This window comes from Pongo pygmaeus, chromosome X (assembly GCF_028885625.2).
Source record: "Pongo pygmaeus isolate AG05252 chromosome X, NHGRI_mPonPyg2-v2.0_pri, whole genome shotgun sequence".
In the NCBI taxonomy this organism is placed as follows: domain Eukaryota; kingdom Metazoa; phylum Chordata; class Mammalia; order Primates; family Hominidae; genus Pongo; species Pongo pygmaeus.
This window is the reverse complement of record NC_072396.2, coordinates 155,452,602-155,475,130: the sequence shown is the minus strand read 5'-3', so window position 1 is coordinate 155,475,130 and position 22,529 is coordinate 155,452,602. Positions and strand designations below refer to the sequence as shown.

Genomic DNA, 22,529 nt, shown 5'->3' with positions numbered 1-22,529 from the left:
GGATGGACAGCTGTCTGTCACTGTCATAGGCTCTGTCCAGCTCATAATCAGGGGAATAAATTGATAAAATATGAACATTTAAAAGTGTTTCCAAATGATGTTAACAGCACGCAATGGCACAACTGATGAATGTGATTTTTCAGGAAGATGACTCTTAATGACCTATGTCTCCAAATACCTAAACTTAAAACTTCAGGGAACCACTTACTAACTGCTTCTTTTTGTTTTTTTGTTTTTGTTTTTGAGACAGAGTCCTGGCTCTATCGCCCAGGCTGGAGTGCAGTTGTGCCATCTTGGCTCACTGCAACCTCCGCCTCCTGGGTTCAAGCAATTCTCGTGCCTCAGCCTCCAGAGTAGCTGGGACTACAGGCACACATCACCACGCCCAGCTAATTTTTTTTGTATTTTAGTAGAGACAGGGTTTCACTACGTTGCCCAGGCTGGCCTTGAACTCCTGAGCTCAGGCAATCTACCCCCCTTGGCCTTTCAAAGTGCTTGGATTACAGGCGTGAGCCACCGCATCTGGCCCAACTGCTTCTTTCTGGATTAAATTTTGCAACGTTTGAACAGGAATTGAAGCTAGCTTTTTTTTTTTTTTCGAATTTGATTTCTGAAATTAAAGACACTCATCTTTTTAAAAAGCTTCCATCTACCATTTAAGGGTACAGTAATGTAAAATTACCTTATTTTCATCTTTTAGATTAAACTTTAGAAACAAGACTTGTTCATGTAAGAAAAAAATGCTTTCATTAAAATTGGAGGGGAAAGCCTAAAATTTTAAAGAACCATAGGATGTACTGATATGTGGTAAAGTTTATAATTCTAATGCCCTAATGCTAGATAATGCTTTCTGTATATTTCACACGACTTGACACAGTAAGTTCATTTATATCAGTTTTGATGCAGTTATTCCAAAAACCTGACAAAAGATAACAGGTCAAAAGCAGCTAGCACATAAATTACCAATTATACTTGTTTGCATAAACAGTTCTCCTAATCCTATTTCTACTACTGACTAAATCAGTACCTCTGGGGGAAATGGCTTGATATTCCTGTGTCATCATTGTCTTCATATATAAACGTACCTATTTATTCATGAAAGGACTACAAATGTACATTTGAAATGTCATTTGAAACTATTTTGGAAAAAAGAATATTCTTTACAACTTGTCCACTATCATAATCATTTAAGACTGAGATTTCTGAGGGTTCATACATTGTCCCTCTTCTCACTGTAGTTCTCTCTCCTGGCAAGTTTGGCCACATCTATGAAAATGCTAGTGATGTGATGTGGATGTGATCCAGGCCTACCAAATAAAGCTCTCCCCAGGCCAGAGCTCTGGATCTATGTGGTCATCTGTCTCCTACATATCTCTGCCTGGCTGTCTCACAGACACTCTCAACTCAACATATCCAAAATGGAACTTGCCACCTCTTCCTCACTCCCCTCCTGTATTCCCCATCTCAACCACTGGCCCCACCATCGGTCTGGTTATCCAGGGTGGATTCCTCCCTATCATCCTATCCTCCTTCATAACTACATTCAGTCAACCACCAAATTCTACTGATTTTACCATCTGAATCCTTCTCAAAAGCATCATCTGGAGTCCCTGTCCATTGCCCCATTTCAAGCCCTCATCATCAAGGATTGGGGTGACTAGCAAAAATCCCCAGAAATGGTCTTCCTCTCTCCTCCACTCCCGTCCCCTCCACCTACTCTGCACACACTGCAGCCCAGCAATCTTTTTGAAATGGAAATTTAATCATGCCACGTTCCTGCTTAAAACCATTAAATGGCTCCCTTCCCCTTCAGATAAAAAGCAGACATTCTGAGTGGGGAATGTTAGGCTCTGCAATCTTTGACCCAGCCTCCTCTGTCCCCAGCACTATCTCCTGTTGGTACCCCCACATGCACGCTGTGCTCCCGGACACCAAACTGCATGTGAGTTCAGCCTGCATCTGTGCGGCCTCTTTGCATGCCCACAGACTGTTCCTTCGGTATGGCATGTCAATTTCTGCCTGACAAATGCTCCTACTCATCTTGCAGAATCTGACTCCTCTAGGAAGCCCTCCTTTGTGCTCCTGTGACATCCTGTGCACCACTGTATCATATGCATCTGTTTGTTTGCATTACCCAGGAAAACAGCACTCCTTGGGAACAGGAAGTGGGTATCAGCTCTAGATCCCTGAGCACAGCCATAATGTAGCATTCTGTAATTGCTTAAGCAACAATAGAAAGGAAAAGAAAAAGAAGAGGAACAAGGGGAGGCTCGTTCTACCATACAGTGCAACATCTTATAAAGCTTCAATAGTTAAAAGAGCACACCTGGTGCATGAATAGAATAATTAATGCAACGAGAACCTCTTAGAAATAAAATCAAACATGCAGAGGAATTTAGTGTGAGATAAGGACAGTACTTCAAATCAGCAAACTAGTCAACAAATGATATTGCAACAAGAGGGGAAGAAAGAGTTGGATTCATATCTTATACTTTAACTCCAAATAAATTCCAAATAGATGAAATACTTAAATTTTAAGGAAGAAACCAAATTACTAGAGGAATATGAGATAATTTATTTTATTTATTTATTTATTTAATTTTTTTTTTGGAGATGGAGTCTCACTCACTCTGTCGCCCCGGCTGGTGTGCAGTGGAGCAATCTCAGCTCACTACAAATTCTGCCTCCCAGGTTCAAGCAATTCTCGTGCCTCAGCCTCGTGAGTAGCTGGAGTTACAGGCATGCGCCACCACATCCAGCTAATTTTTGTATTTTTAGTAGAAACAGGGTTTCACCATGTTGGCCAGGCTGGTCTCGAAACCCTGACCTCAGGTGATCTGCCTGCCTCGACTTCCCAAAGTGCTGGGATTGCAAGGCGTGACTCACCACGCCTGGCTGAGATAATTCCTTATAAGTCTGAGTAGGGAAGATCTTCCTAATTGGGATAGAAAGCTCAGAAGCTACAAAAGGGTGCAGAAGAATTAACATGGCAGGCCTGAGGCTGCCCTCCTTAGAAAGGCCTGCATACATGGTTGGCCCTTGCCAGACACTTGGTAATCTGGATTTCAGCAGAGTTCTCACCATTCCCTCACTGGTAAGATTGGTTCACTGTGCCCAAACTGTTTGTATAAACAATGTGGTTTACACTGAACTCCTGCTTTTCTTCTGGAAGCCTGGAATTTTGCTTGTGCTAGGCAGTGGGTGCTTACATGGCCAGCCCCAATAAACACTGTGGACACAAAGTCTCCAATGAGCTTCCCAGGTGGGCAACATCTCATATGTGCTGCACAACTCATTGTTGGAGGAATTAAGTGCATCCTGTTTGATTCCACTGGACAAGAACTCTGGAAGCCTGTGCCTGGTTTCCCCCAAATTTCAACCTATGTGCCTTTTCTCTTTGCTGGTTTTGTTTTGTATCCTTGTGCTTTAATAAGCCATACCTGTGAGTACAATATGAGTCCAGTGAGTCCTCTTATCGAATCACCACACGTGGAGGTGGTTTAAGAGCCCCTCAACACAGACTCTCAAATGCTACCAAATAAATAGAAAACAATTCTCCGTAGTAAAATCCATCATAAAGTCAAAAAACATACAGGAAAAATATTAGTCACTCATATTAAACATCACTATAGCTATTACATAAAAAGTACCTACAACTAACAAGAAAAAGACCAAACATCCAAACAAAAAATAGGTAGAAGATACAGAGAATGGAGAAATGCAAACACAAATAGCTCAAACCTGAAGATATTCAATTTTACTCATACAAGATAAATGCAAAATAAAACTGGAAGCTACATTTTCACCTATTAGATTGAAAAAGATTAAAAGATCAGAAAACATACTGGGTTGCTATGGTAAGCAGAATAAAGACCTCCCAGCCAGGGCTGGGGCTCACGCCTGTAATCCCAGCATGTTGGAAGGCTGAGGAGGGCAGATCACCTCTGAGGTCAGGGGTTCAAGATCAGCCTGGCCAACATGGCGAAACCCCGTCTCTACTAAAAATACAAAAATTAGCCAGGTGTGGTGGCCCAACCTATAATCTCAGCTACTCGGGAGGCTGAGGCACAAAAATCGCTTGAACCCGGGAGGCGGAGGTTGCAGTGAGCTGAGATCATGCCACTGCACTCCAGCCTGGGCAACAGAGCAAGACTGTTTAAAAAAAGAAGAAGAAGAAGAATGTCTTCCCAAAGATGTCCATGTCCTAATCCCTCAAACCTGTGTTACGTTACCATATATGGCAATGAGGAATTAAGGTAGTACATGGAATGAAGATCATAGGGTGCAGAAGCACATTCACTGGGCAATGTCTATTGGTGGATGGAAATAGCTACATGACAGTGTATACAGCTCTCTACCATTAGGGTCAAGGGGGAAGGAATGTGAATCAGTTCAGTGTATAGGCCTAAACTATCACTGGGTGGAGACGTAATAAACTGAAACCTTGGTTGTCTATGAGGAGGGCAATGAGGTAGCTGAAGTGTGCTGGGAGGGAGATATTTTTCCTGTATACCCTTTTACAGTTCCTGAATTGTCAATCATGAACATATATTACCTATTTACAACTTAAATTAAAAAGTAAATACTTATTGAATAAATGCTCTTTCTAAAAAGCAGGATATTCTCATTGATGTCTTGGTTGCTACTGATTCCGATTAATTCACTCTATTTACATTAGTATATTCACTCGATAAACATTTACTGAGGCTCTACTATGAACAAGGTATGAAGTGGAGAAAAAGGCAAGGAAGACACAGCCTCTGTTTTTAAGGAGTTGGAAGTCATCCAAAGGAGAGAGATGAGGAGGGCACATAGAGAGGAAAGCACCAAGTGCCACAGGTGGGAGAGAGAAAGTACTATGAGGCCCAGAGAATGCCCAGATTACTTCTTGACACATGGGGCTTGGAGGGACGTTGTTGGTATCTGAACTACCCTGGAAGGATAAGACAACTCTGGACAAGACGACAACAAAAAGGCACAAATGGCAGCCAAACTCAGAGAATACATGGCCACTGGCGAACATCTCAGTCTACACTCAACTCCACTGAGTGAAGACGGATAACAAAAAACGGAGAGAGGTGGGCCACACTGTGAAAGAGACAGAGGTCTGCCTTCACACCAACAGACAGGGAGGAACTGGCTGAAGTCTGGGGGCAAGGGATAGGAGACAGAATGGAGGTAGAAAGACCTCCTAACAATGTTCCAACAGTTTAGAAGAGAGGAGATGAAGATATGAACTAAGTCAGGCTGGGGAGGCAGAATCCCCTGGATTTAGTACATGCTATGAAACAGGGGCCAGGTATGGTGGCTCATGCCTGTAATCCCAGCACTTTAGGGGGCAGAGGCAGTAGGACTTCTTGAAGCCAAGAGTTTGAGATCAGCCTGGGCAACACAGTGAGACACCATCTAAAAGAAAAGAAAAATAAATTAGCCAGGTGTAGAGTCATGCACCTGTGGGCTGCAGTGAGCTGTGATCACACCACTGCACTCCACCCTGGGTGACACAGCAAGACCCTGTCTCAAAAAAAAAAAAAGAAAACAAGAAAAGGAAGAAATGAAAACCTCTGATGGCCCTGATTTCGAATGTTCAAATTTGAATGAACAAGAGGACGATGATATTAAGAGTAACTGGGAACACAGAGGAGTGGGTTTCTGGGGCATATGAGAGTCATTTTAAACAGATCTTTTGGTGTTGCCTGAAGTTCTATAACAGCTACAGGGAAATATAAAGCTATAGATTTGGAAGCCATGCTTAGAAAGGCACTGTTCGTGGACATGAGTTTGCCCAGGGCATAATTCAGAGCAAGAAAGACAGACTTTTGTAGAAAACCCATGTCTAGATGGTAGAAGGATGCAGAGGAGCCAGAAAAGAAGTGAGAGGCAGAGGACTTAGATCTCAGAAGCTATGGGGAAAGTTAGGTTTCAAAAAAAAAAGAGGGAGAGGTGTCTGCAAATGTGATGGTCTATATGCCATAATGGGACTTCTGCTGAAAACACCTAAAAATGCTGGATGTAACAGAGACTTTTTTACTCAGAAGCCAAAAACTAACTGCAAACAGGAATGCAGACAGCAAGAGGAACACACCAGCTTTCACTTTCAGGCCACTTCCAGAACTGGTCTTCATGGCCTCTTGGGGCACAGGAGATAGGGCCTGAAGACCTGGCCAAACCAAAATGAGGAAACCTCCCAAGTGCTACACTCAGGGGAAGGATGAATGGGAAAGGACCACCTGGGGACTTCAAGAGAAGCTTCCTGTCTAGATTATCGGTGCTAAGCAAGGGAGGAAACAAATCCCTGCCATCATCCCCCACTAGAAATTTGTAGTCACAAGTCAGCCCTTAAGTAGTATGTGGACCAAACTCACAAAACTTGGATGGTCCCAAAAACATCCAACCTGAGAATTTAATTCATAAGCGTCCCAAACCAGTTGTGCTTCAAGATGCCTGGCAGAAAGAAACACAAATCCTCTCTTGGTAAAATTGCCTTCAGTCATATGCTCAGAGTATTCCCACAGATAAACTTCCAAGGAATAGGAATTTGCAGGCAATAATCACAAGACGCACCCACATCAGAAACGAAGTGCCATGAGCCAGCAAACACACACACCTGTGGTAGAAAAAAAGCCACAAAGACTTCGGGTATTGTAATCATCAGATGCATATTATAAATTATATTTAATGTGCTTTCAGAAGTCAAAAAGAGGATGAGAAATCTGAGCACAGAAGAAGAGATTATAAATAATGGCTAAACAGATCTGAAAAACAATCAAATAGAACTTTCATAATTAAAAAAAATAACAATGGAAATTTTAGCAAACAAAAACTCAGATCAGGCACAGCCAAAGTAGAAGATAAAACTGAAGAAATTACCCAGCTTACATCTCAGGAGAGACAAAGGAAAGTTCCATCAATCAGCATTCTTTAGATTTTATACATATTTTATAAATATCCTCAATATTTTAAAAGCACCACTTTGAAAGGAAGGGGTGGGATAGTTGAGAGTCAAACGATGGTGCAGTTGAAAGGCATATGGTCTAACAGACTACCAAGTTTTCTAGCTTGTAGGGCCTTGGGTCATTTTCAGAAGAATCATTCCACTCCAGTGAGCGGGCTAGAAGACTGACTGCAATGAGTTATGGAGTGAATGGATGCGGGCGGGGAATTCTACGCTTCTGACCATAGACAACAATGCTACAGGAGACCAGGTGAAATGTCAGTTCCAGAGGACAGGCAATAGGGAGAAGAACCAAGCACATTTCAAGGCTGAGAGGGAGAAGGTGGTGGAGACAGAGAGGTCAACGAGAATAGAGGACCAAGTCTTAGAGGAGGCAGGAAGGAAGGAGACTTAAAAGCATAACTAGTGTGTCAATTTGCCAAGTTTACTGTTGATTCAAGAAAAAAAAGTCCTGCCCAAAAAGGAAACAGATAACTAAGACATAACTTTTAGTCATTAGGCCACATCTAGGCTAAAAGCATGTGTGTGTGTGTACTTCATTTCAGTGTCCCTCTGAAAATGAGTTGTTTCTTTTTATCTATTAATTCCATAATCAGCCCAGAAAGTAAGGGTCCACTAAATTTAAGCCTCGTTTAAAATTGCAAAGCAATTTATAAAAATTTCCACATTTCTGAGGCACAAAATAAAACATCCTATGTTGGCTGGACGCGGTGGCTCACGCCTGTAATCCCAGCACTTCGGGAGGCTGAGGCGGGCGGATCACAAGGTCAAGAGATTGAGACCATCTTAACATGGTGAAACCCTGTCTCTACTAAAAATACAAAAATTAGTTGGGCGTGGTGGTAAGCACCTGTAGTCCCAGCTACTCAGGAGGCTGAGGCAGGAGAAGCACTTGAACTGGGGAGGCGAAGGTTGCAGTGAGCCGAGATCGTGCCACTGCACTCCAGCCTGGGTGACAGAGCAAGACTCCGTCTCAAAAAACAAACAAACAAACAAAAAAAAAATCCTATGTTAATTCTCCATTCATGGGATCATTTATACCTGTTGTTCAAATGATCATAAAAGATATATACCTCCATAACGCACTCTACTAACTTTTATGAAAATCTTTTTACAAGTAAGCACAATTGGAGTAGAGCAAGAGAGGACACGGGGTAGATATGGAAGTGTTTAAGCCATATGGCAGGGCTTGATGTGGTTCACCAAAGCTAGGCAAAAAGAAATAAGCAGCAAAGACTATGAAAACCAAAGGCAGCTGTAACAAACACCTGCAAATGCTGATGAGCCCTGCTCACAAAGGTGCTGCTGTCTGGAAGACCTTGCTTCCATCCTTTGCATGCAATCTAATGTACTACGCTAGCAGTCCTCAGAAGGCTGCTGGTCTCCACAGTAAAGGCTGTGCAGCCCAGCTGCTTCTCTCCTGAAATTAGAGTTACCAAGAGCAAGTTACCTCACCTGTGTCTTTTCTGACTGACATAAGAAGGTCAAATATCTCCCACCACACACACGAAAACAAAAATTTCGCAACTATATGACTGCTAATTAGTTCACAGAATAACAGAAATATTGTGATGCTAAAGAGCTTAATGCAGAATGTCAAAGAAAAGTGGCAAGTGCAGAAACATAAACCTGAATGAGCCATGTTTCCCTAAAAGCAGTAAGCCTGAGCAGGGTCAAAAGATGGAAAGAAAAACATGGAAAACCATTTCTGAAGAATTCTTTTCATAAATATCACTGCCCCCCCATATCTCACCCTTCTAGGTCAGATGCTTTCTGGATATAATGCTCTGACTTTCAAAGAGTCCTTTCTCAAGGTACAACCAATGGTTTGTTAATAAGAATACTAATCTATATATAGCATCTTTCTTTGAAAGAGCTTAAAGTGCCCCACATGTTATCACGATTACTTTATTAATAGTCTTGGGCAAAAGTGTGCTGGGTAATCATCCTTATTCTCTACACCTGCTGGGAAAACGGCACACTAAGAACAGAACTGACATTTATTGGGTACTTACTGCGTGCCAGGTAGCGTCGTAAGCACTTTACATTTAATCCTCACAAAACCCCAACGGGGTAGAGACTGTTATTATCTCCATTACAGATGAGAACACAGAAGCACATAAACATTATGTGACTTCCAAGGTCACCAAGCAGGTAAGTGACTGAGCTGGATTCAGACACAGACCACTGGACTCCAATGGCACATGCTTGTTACCACACACCAGAAAGGCTCTGCAAACATGTCCCCTCACAGGGTCTCCCCATCAGTGGCTGCTATGAGCCTGGCACCCGGGTCTCAGGCTTCATTTCTTCTAGCCCTAGACTTCCTTTGTGTGCGTCTATATCCCACGAGTTTATTCATAAACTCTAAACCTTCACTTAAAATTCAAGAAAATCCATGTGCGCCTATTGCTATAAAGGTAGATTTAAGTGACTGTATTAACGCCTACAATAACTTAAAGTGCAGGTTATTCTACATATTCTACCATTACCTAAAATTGTGTTTTTCAAACTTTTTGGACCACGATTAACAGTAAGCAATGCACTTCAACACCATGACCCAATACACACATACACCGGAGAGAAATGTTTCACTTAGCCACTCTTACCCATATTATGTGTTATGCTCTTATTCTATTCTATTCTATTTAAAAATGCTGGCTGCAACCTAGTGAATTGATTTTATGACTCATTAATAGGTTAGGATTGACAGTTTAAAAAACTCTCATCTAATATGTGTATTATCTCTGATTATCCCATCTGAGTAAAAAACGAGCAAACAATAAAGAAAATCAATAAAAGAACAACTTTGCCATTGAACTTATCACCCCAACAATCAAACTCTTTATCTTTCTGTAGCACTATCAGGCTCTGTTCAGTTAGACATGATTTTAATTTCTGCCTTAAAAAAATCGCCATACTATCAGAAACACTGACATTTATTAAAATATATCATTTACCTAGAACTAGTATTGAGCTGCATGCAATTTATGAGAATTCAGCACAATTTCTAGTGTTTGAAAAGCAAAGCAAATAGATTGTAAAAAAGAAAATAATGAATAAATTTCTATTTTTGGACAAAATAGAAATGTTACTAAAAAAAAGTGTGCATCTTACCAGACTGACATAACACAGAAACAATGAAGTTAATGGTTTGGGGTGAACTCTGTGTTGCTGAACAGCTCAAGTTCAATTCAAAGTGTTAAGTCATGACTTGAAAACACTGAGTGGTGAAAATACTAATGGGACAGGAGGCCAGAGAGAGCCAAAGGGGTGGTCTGAAATGAAAAAGCCCACTCATGGTGTATTCATGACCTGGCCGGAGTCAGGACTCAGCTTGCTTGGCCTCCAGACACCATTTCATAGATGCAACAGCAAGTTCACTTCTGACTTCAAATGCCAATAAAAATCACTAATATAATCTGCAGCTGGCTGAACAGTTCCAATAATATTAACAAAGTGATCTTTTTCGAGCAGGGGCCCTTTGTATTGTTCAAGGCAATCAGGCTTATGTTACCTCCTAGGAAAGCCCTTTTTGGCACACTCCCACATTCCCCACTGTGACAGTTTGGAAACTTTTCTTCCCCTCCTGTCTCACAGAAATAATGGTCCCTTCTCCTTTCCCAAACTGCCCCACAAACTGGGCTGGATCCCATCCCCCTCTGCCTTCTTCAGGATCCTGCTTAAGAAAAGATCCCTTCTCTCTCTTGCCTTGAAAAGAGGCAAGATTTCTTTCCACAAATATATTCATTTTCCTTTTTCAAATTCTAAGGTAAAAACTTTCTTCCCTCAACATGCCTGCTACTCTTTTTTAAACCAACTATGCTTCCTTTAAACACCTGCAAACTGGTGTTTGTCCCCTTCACCCTGAGATCATTTTCTGAGATTTATAAAAGCTCAAAAAAAAAAAAAAAAAAAACCCCAAAAACCAAAAACGTATGCCAGGCACTGGACTAGGCACTAGAGTTGCAAAGATAATAAAAGGAGGTCCTGACTTTAAGCAGGTCACAGTTAGGGTCAGGTCCCAAGGGAGCTTGTGATCCATCTCCCCAGCTCTCCCAGCATTGACACCCATGACATCCTGTTAATCCTTTCCAGGCTCTTCCCTCGCCTCTGTAACTATTCCGTTTTCTGGCTCCTTTCCTATCTTCACTCCCTAAAAGATGGCCTCTCCCAAGATTCTGGTTCGGGACTTCTCTATTACATACCAGGATTACTTTACCAGGGTCCTACAAAGGGGCTTCAGAGGGGCTAGAAGTCCTCTAAAATTTTAGGTAAGGTTTTGTACATGACTGCATGTTTGAGGGGAAGAGAAACTATAATTTACATCATATTCTCAAAGGAGCCCATAACTTCAAATGACTTAAGAACCACTATTCCAAATCTACATCTCTAGACTCTTTTCTGAGGGGCAGGCCTTCAGTGGCTTGCTGTCAATTCTGTCAAAATACATGAAATGCTATGTGTCCAAAACAGAACTCATTGTTCCTCCCCCTTCCCCTTTCTTCCACCTGTTTCTGAAAATAAAATCTTTTTCTGACTTCCCTACTCTGTGGACAGTGCCCCACCCTCATCACTCAAGCCCCAGACCTCAGAAGTCCTTCACTGGAAATTAAATCCATTCTTCAAGGCCCTACACTAACAACTATCAATTCCACGTAGGCCTTTCCAATTTTGGTTAGATGTGGTCTCTTCTTCCTGTGAGTCCCCAGTGGATTTCCTTTGCGTTTCTCTTGCACAAATGAATGTATACTATCTTATGTTGGGGCTAAACATATTTGTCACATCACTACTGTTTGACTGTCACATCCGTCAATGGGACTAGGTTTCACTCATCCTACACACTACTTAATCCTTGACTGCCCCCACTGCATCCTGACACCATCCAACACAAGACATGAAATGAACTTGACTGATGAAACAGTTGCACATGTGGACTTGAGTATCAGGGACTGCTATTCCAAAAGCAGGGTCAAGGGCTGATCTGTTTCAATCTGTATCTTGCATTGTATTGGTGACTGGCAAACTTTTTTTAAGGATGACTTTCAGTGATTGAAACCTAAGATAATATCACCTTCCAAAACTTCATATGAGCAATTCAGTTGACTTTTTTTTTTTTTTTTGGCAGTTTGTTACTTTATTGACTTCCTAAAACAAGAAGCAGGGATTCTCAGCACAGGTATGAAAAATATGGCCAAGTACCACAGACTTGAGAAATCAAGCCCTCTGTGGATGACTCCAATAACAGCTACAGAGATTTCTAGGTTTTGGTGTTAGATTTGTAATATTCAGAAACATCCATCTCATTTGTTTCCATATAGTGATTTTTCCTTCCTTTCTACTAACCCGAGTTCAAGACGAAAGCCATCATTACAAAACTCCCATGCAGATGTCACTGTGCTGACAGTAGAGAGAGAAATAAAGGCTGATCCCTGCCTTGATAAGCTCATAATTTATCAGGCAGTGGTAGGGGGAGGTAGGAGGTAGTTATGAGAAAATTATTCCATAAGGCACACTGAGATAAGTGCTCTGATAGAGGAACTTGCAAAGACTAACAATTGAGAGGTAAGATGAACTCTCACTGGGGGCACACACATATGGCCTGGAAAAGGACAGAGGACAGATTAAGATGTTGAAGGCTAAGTGTGTGGAAGATGGGTATGCAAGAGACGAGGGGACTGCAGGTAAAGGGGATAGCAAAATCTGAACCAAGAAAGTACTGTGTGTGCTAGAAGAGCATAGGGCAGCCCTGTGCAGCTGCAGTGTAGGGCACAAGCTATGAAAAGTAACTGGGGGTTTGTTTTTTGGGGGGTAGAGGGTGATACAGTAACATGATCATATTTAAAAACAAAACAAACAACAACTGGCAGCATTGTGTAGGATTAGCTGGATGGGGAAAAAACTGAAAGAAGGGAAGCCAGTTTGGAAGCATGGATTAAGGTAGGAAGCCTAAGTAGAAATGAGAGGAAATAGCTGGGTGTTGCTACTAAGTAGAACTTACAGGATTCAGAATTGATGTGCCTATGGGAGGAATAGCAGGGGGGGAATTGAAAAGCTGACTTCAAGTTATCAAACCTAAACAACTGGGGATCCTCAAACTTGCGGGACATATAGGATGAAAGGTAGGTTTCATGAACGGCAAAGAGGTTAGGGCAACAAGAAGTTTGTGACTATATATTTTTTTTTTTTTGAGATGGAGCTTTGCTTTTGTCACCCAGGCTGCAGTACAATGGCACGATCTCAGCTCACTGCAACCTCTGCCTCCCGGGTTCAAGCGATCGTCCTGCCTCAGACTCCCGAGTAGCTGGGATTACAGGTGTCCAGCACTACACCCAACTAATTTTTTTATATTTTTAGTAGGACAGGGTTTCACCATGTTGGCCAGGATGGTCTCGAACTCCTGACTTCAAGTGATCCATCCTCCTCGGCCTCCCAAAGTGCTGGGATTACAGGCGTGAGCCACTGCGCCAGATGAGCTGGTGATTCCCAGACTCCCAGAGGAAGGAATTTGAGGGTTAGACTCATTGGACTCACTCAAGGACAATATCAGGGTTAGATTTAGAAGTCATCTACATAGCAGTGATGACTTTAAACTAAACGAAACCATCAAGGCAAAGTTAATAAGATGAGAAGAGAAGAGGGATGAGAGTGAAGACATATTTACATTTAAGGAAAAGACAGAGGTAGTGGAGACTGGAAAGGAACAATCAAGATGGTGCAGGAATACAGAAACCAAGACTTTCAAGAAGACGGTGGTCAAAATTGTTGAATGCTGGGGAAGAGATCAAACAGAATGAGATGGAAATGAGCCACTAGATTTGGCCAGTAATGAGCTCCATACTGGAATGGGTTGGAGGAATGAATGCACTGGAGACGAGGATAGGCTAGAATATTCTTTCCAGAAGTTTGGCAATGAAGTGAAAGATGGGACAGTAGTATAAGGGGAAAGCTGGTCCAGCACTTGACTTTTTTAGGGGAGTATACCCTAGAAGAAATAGAAGATACCAGAGAAAGGGGATGTCTGATGAAGCAAGATCTTGCAGGAGACAGACTGGGGCTTCAGCATCTTCAAACCTGCCATTCTGTCAGTTTCTGATAATTTAGGGCCAGATATGCATAAATCAAGACAGAACACATTTCCTAATTGAACTTTCATCAATTAGACTCACATTCTCACTTTCATAATAATTAAGAAGATGTGTTCCCATCAGACTCTCTTTTTATCCTAATAGAATTAAAAACTCTAATATAGACATATTTTTAAAAATCACATATTTAATCAGAAACTTAGAAAAGGCTGAAAATAGATTCAATTATGAGATCAGCACATTTGTTCCCAAGCATTACATTTTCATCTGCGTTCAACACATGCCTCTTCTACTTAAGGGTCCCTTCCATCACCTTCGGTTTAGTCTGCAATATGATCATCCTATACTTAAGATAAAGGCATTTATACAGTATATGTCGTAAATAATTACTTTTTCACTCTCCCCTTAGCAGGTATTTGCATCTAAGTTCAAGTCAAACTGAGGAGGAGGACAGGGGTTAGAAGATTCGAGCAAGGCACGGCAGTAAAAAAGGAGGCAAGGCCGAGGCAGGATATAAAGAAAGATTGTTCTAAGAGCAAAACTCATAGAAAGCCTTATTTCAGTCATGCAGTAAGAGTAAGGTTACTCCAGTAGTTTGGTGAAGAGGAAGGAAAAGTTTTAGGTACATATACTTAATCACCTTTGGACTAAGTCATAGATTACAACTAATTAAATGCATAATAAATTGGTCCTGACAATTACATACTAAATGCTATCAAATGACATTTGAAAGGTTATTCTTTTCAAAAATAAAACTGCCCCTATTCAGCTATTGGTGCAGTACCTACACCACACATCTGTATTTGTTCAAATGGCATTTAGGCTCAGAGAGTTTGTTCCCATTTACAACTGGAGCCACAAAAGCCTGACACTCATTGCTCATTAGCTCCAAAGTTGACCGACAGGGGAGAGACCTGTTCCCTCTGGAAGTGATGAAATTATTTAATGAACACCCCTGCAGACACATCACACTGGGAAACACAACACAGACATTAAAAGGAAGAGGACCCCAGTTTGCAGGCAGTTTTCACAGGGGAGGCACTGAGAGCCTTCCCGCGCTGAGGAGGGCGCTGGAACTTACAAGACTGTGAGCCAGGGGAAACGCGTATCTCGTGAGGATCTCAAACATATCTCTTCTGCTGTGGCCTTCCTGTTTCAAAGCGAACCTCAGGTTTCTCATGTCCTGGGGGCAAAGGAGAAGTATGACAGTTCAGTCTTCAAAGAAAGTCATGTTCATTAGCAAGAAATCTTCCATTCAATTAAGGGAGAAGATTCACTTACCTAAAAGGGCAATTAATCTAAATTATTAGAAAATTGCTTTGTTTTATATGGTAATTTGATATATCTGGCTTAAGAACACCTGAAAATATTTCCATCATAGCAATGAATGTAAAGACAAGATAAAGCAACTAGCACTAAGGAGAAGACAGAGCTAAAATTCATTTTATAAAAAGGAAAAAAAAATCAAACCTTGCCTTGCACAACTTCTACTATGATCCATCTACTTTCACTGGGTTCTGAGGTATTTTTAAATTTTTTAAAATTTATTTTATTTTATTTAGTTTTTGAGACATAGGCTCACTCTGTGGCCCAGGCTGGAGTGTAGTGGCATGATCTCGGCTCACTGCAACCTCCGCCTCCTGGGTTCAAGGGATTCTCGTGCCTCAGCCTCCTGAGTGGCTGGGACTACAGGAACGCACCACCACGCCCAGCTAATTTTTTGTATTTTTAGTAGAGATGGGGTTTCTCCATGTTGGCCAGGCTGGTCTCAAACTCCTGACCTCAGGTGATCTGCCTGCCTTGGCCTCCCAAAGTGCCAGGATTACAGGTGTCAAGCCACCACATCCGGCCCTGATATTTTTTTAAATTATAAAACTATTTTATTCAAACAACTTTTCTAAAGAGTACCTGCTATCAAATATAATCTCAACATTGTCAAACATGTCATTAAAATACAGAAGCTTTCTTCCTAAATGACTGACATTTTACGCTCTCATGCAAGTAATATATTTTTATTCTACAATTTTACCTTCATAGAGTTCCATATAAGCCACATCAAAGTAGCCCGTATTAGTAGTAACTACACTTTTGGGAACTAAAAATAAACAGTCAAAACCAGATTTTGAAGGTAGCTTCCAATACATATCTGTTCAATAAGCAGGAAAACTTTGTTTTAAACCAAATCCAAACCAAATAAGCTCCTTTAAATGTCAATTTGTATTATATATACAGATATAACATTCTATCTTATTTTCAAGACTGGAGTTTTTTTAAGGTTGTATCTTAAAAAAAAATCAACTACAGTGCTGTGACTGAGTGATGGCTCTGCATTGGAACTCTATGCTCTGCAGTACACTTTCAACTTTCGTTTCAGATAAAGGAGTGCTATGCTGGACCATGGAGCCACTTCAGGAGCGGTACAGACCTAGTTGTTGCCCTCTTGGATATCACAATCTTCATTTTTTTTCAAGGTGCTTTTTCCTTCCTTATCTCAAGAGCACTCTTAACGCTTCCCTCTTAACGCTTCCCAAGCCTTCAGTCTGAAGGACCAGCACAGGCTACGGCCTTCATAAGACATCTCCAAACACAAATAGCAGCAAATGAAGTATGAAGAACTAAAGTCTGAGACCACTCATAAAGAACTTGAGATTGAGCACTCTGTATACAGATGACATCTACTAGGCCTTGCCAGCTCCACGATTCCATGCTTTTTTAAAAAGCATGTCACAGAACAAAGTCCAACAACCCATTCATATCACCTCCCAAGAAAATAGGGATATTAGTTATTGGTTTGTGACGCAATGAACAGTTAACTAAGGGGAATAATCATTTCAATGGGGTGATATGCATTAAAAGGGTTTACGACCAGCCACAAGTGCAATACTGGAGAGCTGAGTACTCTCAGGGCTCAGGCCCTGTGAGGAACTTTCTTCCTAAGAGCCGCAAGTCAGATGGTAACTCTGTAACATCGTTCTCTTCACTGCTTGGCCAGAAATTAGACCATCTCTACATGAATATTTATTCTGATCTATCAATGATTCAAACAGCTACTTTTAATGTGCCAAAGCACAAGTGATTCAAGTAACTTCTTTTTGCCATCTGATTAAGATGCAATTAAAGACAGAATATTATTTCTTGCCAACAAAACTGAAGTAGAAAAGGCAAATGACTCACAGGCGGCAGATCACCAAATCTGTAACAGAAATAGGAGCACAGACTAACTGGTAAGTTCCACCTGGTCTCCTCAGAGTTTGACTCATCAGGGAAAGATCCACATGGGCTAAGAGTCTCCTAGTCAGACCCTCAGCCTTGTTAACAGCCGGGTCATATGGTGATGTTCCAAGCCTCACTATGGTAAGAGTTGAAGAATACATATCCCTGCTGCAACGACTCTGAAGAGTTGATTTATTGAGGCGTCATTTCTAAAGAAACAACACACATGACTGCTGACTTCAAAATGCCACACTATGTCTTTAAGGCGAGTACATGGGAGTGAGGTGGGGAAGGAAAGAGAAGGCTTTGTGGTGGTATGGTTTTACTTCGCTTTTTTTTTGTTTGAAAGACTCCACACAGGCACCAGGGGCTGGTATGGGGCCTGCAGGGTAAGAATTTGCATATTCAGAACGACCTTTCTCCTGCTGCTGGACAACATCCTCTGGGACTTGTATCTACTGTGGGAAAGTTGCTACTGGCAAGCAGAAATCTCTATGTGCATTGCTGGCATAGCCAAATTTATAGGAGTTGTAACTACTTGTTTCAAGAGAGAAATGCGGTTGTATCATGGTTACTGACTGCAGGCGAAAGTTGACCTATGAGAGACAGGACAGTGAGTCTTTTATCTCACCGCAGCAGATTTCCTTTATATCAATATCAGGTTTGTTACTGAGAAAATGGAATATGACTCTGTGACGTCAGTGTTTCTGGGGAGATAATTTAGTTAAAAGGTTGTGCTACAACATTGTTCTAAGCCATCACCTTTGGGCTCATGCTAACTCCAAAAAATATACATATGTAACATTTCAGAATTATGCTTGGTGAGTTGTTCCTACGCCTTTTGTTCGTAAATAGTCAAGGGTGAAAATGTGCTTTGTCTCATTAATTTTGGGGGGATTGATATTTAAGTACAAGTTTTTCCTATTAGAAGGCAGAAAATAGGTTTTTTTAAACCCTGTAAGAATGAAAGTCACCTCGAAACTGTCAATATAGCAACCCCATTTTCCCTTGAGTACTCTCATATTAAACACTCTACTCCCATAAATCCTTTTATGCAAAATACAAAAGCCTTCCTTCAAAGTAAATTCCCATGTTTCTAGGCCCCAAAGGGTAGACAGTAGCTGGGATAATAAAGCATTAAGGTAGCTCGAATTAAAACACCACCAAAAAAAGCTGAGGTGGATGGTAGTGGTGAATTTCAGTTAAGATTTAATAATGGCATTATCCTTTAGTTTCTGATAGAAAAAATGAGTCTTGATCTTTTATAAACTGGAAAGAAAAACACCATATTGCAGCATAATCCAAATATAAGCACACAATGTTGGTTTTGAGAAATCGCAGTGTATGAGACTAGAAAAAGGAGACTTAGTTTTTGGTTCTGGCTCTTCCGCTGTCTCCCTAGGCAACACAAGGCAAGTAATCTCACATAGCAAAGGCCTCACTTCTCTACCAATACAATGAACGACTTGGATTGGCCAGGGGCCAGCAAACTTCAGCCCAGGTCTTCAAATTAAGACTGTTTTTTGTTTTTTGTTTTTAACACTTCAAAAGGGTTGAAAAAACAACACACAAAGAAAAATACACAACAGAAATCTGATGTGGCCCACAAAGCCTAAAATATTTGCTAGTGAGCCCTTCACAGAAAAAGTCTGCAAAGCCCTGCAATGGACTGGTGGTTCATAGTCACGCGAGACGCTTGAACACATCCCCACCTTCTGGGTCCCAGCCTTCAGAAATTATCTTAGCAAAGTTACCCAACTCTTTGGAGCCTCGGGCTCCCTACAATACGCCCATCTCAGAGGGTTGCACTTGAGGATCAAATGCAAAGCACCTAGCATGTGTTTGGATGGACACAAATGCTCAATACATGGTTACTATCATAGCAAAATGTGCCTCTGAAAATGGCCTAAGCAAAAGTTACGAAGGTTATTAGAGGTAAGGACACATCGTGTTAACAGAGGGCAAAATCTCCTCTATTCCTCCTTCCTTCATGGTAACACATGACATGAAGGGGCGCCAGGAGCAAGCTAGAGCAAAAACTAAAGTGGTTTAAGAAATTTTGTCTATAAAGTTCTCTTCCCACTCAGTCAAGCTAACAAACTGACCAGTTCCTCGAGTCCTTGTATTTGGTGATTGCAGTGGGTCCCTCACGTGGGCACTATTTCCCAGGCACTTTTGAAAAGCTTGTTCTTAAGGGAAGAACCATTTCCAGGGCCTTAGATGAACATGAGATTTTGATTTTTTTTTTTCAAATCCACATTAATTGTCTACTATCATTCAACACTAACGTGCCTTGTTCTTTGCATAAGAAAGTATCGAATCTCTTACTTTACAAGTAATATCTAGACCATAGGAATTTTCTCCTCTACTTGTCGCGCCTCCCATTTTTTCAATTCTCGAGATCACACCCAGAGGAACATCAAGTATTAGAGCAGAATCCTGTAATGGACAAAAATACAATAGTCAGTATTTCTGTCAGTATAATTAAAACATCAAAAAACACATAAAAACAACCATATGCTTTCAGAGTGATTTTACCTTGGCCCTTTTTGTTCATATTTATGAACAAAAATATGATACAGATCACACATGACAAAGCAAGCATTAAAACAGTCAATTATGCAATCAAAATGCATCCCCAAACACTTGCCATTGTCCACTGCCTCTGGAGTAAAGACTAAACTCCTAGGTACACATTTCCAGGACGTCCGTGATGTCACTTCCAGCCTGTTTCTGTGGGATTCTCTCCCACGATATTCTGCACTCCAACTAAGTAAACTTCTTCATTCTTCAGATGCTTCATCTACAATCAAGCCACGTGCTTTGCTCAGGGTGTTCCCTTTGCCTAGAATGATCTGTCTTTCCCAACTACCAAAATTGTCCCCATGACTTTCGTCTTGGCTCAGCAAGCATCACCTCTAATGAGGCCTTGCTTCCCAATTAGATCAGGCAGAATTCATCACTTTTTCCTCGGAAGTTCCATAGCACTTGATTCAGACTGCTGTTAACCACTTGCTTCACTCTGCCTTGTTACCACAAATTTACACATCTGTATTCCCCCACTAGAGACCAGGCATCTGGAAATGGTGCTTGTCTCTGGCATGGGTGCATTTCCCAAAGCAGAAGGGCCTTAATGCACGGCAAGGCTTCTCCATCATTTGCTATCCAACGCTGGGTGCAAGTGGTCTAGAAGACTGCTGGCATGATGGAATCATGTTAGTCAAGTAACAGCACAATCATCACCAGGAGATCATCACAGCAGCTGCCATGTAGGAAACACCTCTCTTCTGTGCCAGGTACTACAACAGGGGCTTTGCACGCATCATCTCATTTTATCCTCACAACCATTCCAGGACATAGGTGAAGTATCCCTGTTTCCTGAGTTTTTCAAAGCTTCAATAACTTGTTTAGTAAGTATAGGGTAGGGTTGAGATTCAAGGCAATGCCTGAAAACACACATTAAAAGCGCCATAAAAATTGTCCTACTCTTTGATCCAATAATTTCGCTACTAAGAACTTAGGGCTATCACTTAACAGAAGGAAGATGTTCAATGGAGCTAGAGGTAGATAACAGGGTAGAAAAAATTACAGTCAACTCGCTGGAACAAGTATACAGTTATTAAAATAATTATGGTACATGGAAAAGTAAGTTTAAGTGGGAAAAAGCAGCATACAACATACACGGTGACTGCAATAACATGAAATATCTATTTACAGGGACAAAGACATGAAGGGCTACACCACTTTTAATCCAAAATTTTCTTTCATATTGTGGTAGATCAGTTTGAAAAATAAAGAAAAAAATTTTTAAGGGGTATTTGGTTTTTTGTTCTTTAAAAACCTTTTGGGGCTACAAATAAAGTTTTTCTTTTCTTTCCCTTTTTTTTTTTTTTTTTTTTTAAGAGATAGGTTCTTGCTCTGTTGCTCAGGCTGGAGTACAGTGGCTCACTGCAGCCTCGACATCCCAGGCTCAAGGGATCCTCCCACTTCAGCCTCCCAAGTAGCTGAGACCACAGGCACACACCACCAGCCACAGTTAATTTTTTTTTTTTTAGATGAGTCTCACTCTGTCACCCAGGCTGGAGTGCAGTGGCACGATCTCAGCTTACTGCAACCTCCGCCTCCTGGGTTCAAGCAATTCTCCTGCCTCAGCCTCCCGAGTAGGTGGGATTACAGGCATGTGCCACCATGCCTGGCTAATTTTTGTATTTTTAGTAGAGACAGGGTTTTGCCATGTTGGCCAGGCTGGTCTCAAACCCGTGACCTCAGGTAATACACCCGCCTTGAACTCCCAAAGTTCTAGGATTATAAGCATGAGCCACCATGCCCAGCCAAATTTTTTTTAAAGTTCTTTGTAGAGACAGAGTCTTACTATGTTGTCCAGGCTGGTCTCAAACTCCTGGGCTCAAGTGATCCTCCCACATCAGCCTCCCGAGTAGCTGGGAGTAGCTGAGACCACAGATGCATGCCACCACGCCCAGCTAATTATTTTGTATTTTTTGTAGAGATGGCAGGGGGTCTCACTATGTTGTCCAGGCTGGTCTCAAACTCCTGGGCTCAAGCAATCCTCCTGCCTTGGCCTCCCAAAGTATTGGGATTACATGTGTGAACCACTGCTCCTGGCCTTTTATATTAAAATACAATACAGAAAATAAGCAGTTATTCATAAAATATAAATGCAGCTCATGGGTTATCTAGAAATTCAAAAAGTGTAAGGTTGTGAGCATCCGTACCATGGAATACCACTCAGCAAGAAAAATGAATGAACTATGGATACATGGAACCTGGAAGAATCTTCAGGGCATCACGTGGAACGAAAATCGCCAATTTTTTTTTTTTTTTTTTTTTTTGAGACAGGACCTCACTCCGTCACCCAGGCTGAAGTGCAGTGGTGTGATCTCAATGCAGCCTCAACCTCCCTGGGCTCAGGTAGCCCTCTCACCTCAGCCTCCTAAGTAGCTGGGACTACAGGTACATGCCACCACACCTGGCTAATTTTTGTCCTTTTGTAGAGATGGGGTTTCACCATGTGGCCCAGGCTGGTCTCGAACTTCTGAGGCTCAAGCCATCCACCTGCCTCAGCCTCCCAGAGTGCTGGGATTACAGGCATGGGCCACCACATTTGGCTGAGAAATGCCAATCTTAAAAGGTAAGGTGTTATATGATTCCTTTTATATAATGTGCTTGAAATGACAAAATTGTAGAGAGGGAACCCAGAGAAGTGGTTGCAGAGGTTGAGGGGAGGGATAGCGCGACTCTAAAGGGGCAGCACG

General features: G+C 41.6%; 1 protein-coding gene across 6 annotated transcripts in view; it reads right to left on the bottom strand.

The window, feature by feature from the left end:
• The window catches only part of MTM1 (myotubularin 1), a 109,623-nt gene that overhangs the window by 38,680 nt on the left and 48,414 nt on the right, over window positions 1–22,529 (bottom strand). For all 6 annotated transcript variants that reach the window (XM_054472146.2, XM_054472143.2, XM_054472145.2 and 3 more), the window contains exons 5-6: window positions 19,585–19,695; window positions 15,125–15,226 (exon numbers count right to left, since the gene is read on the bottom strand). In XM_054472146.2, coding sequence (XP_054328121.1) covers window positions 15,125–15,226; window positions 19,585–19,695 — 213 coding nt within the window. The remainder of the gene's footprint in view (window positions 1–15,124; window positions 15,227–19,584; window positions 19,696–22,529) is intronic.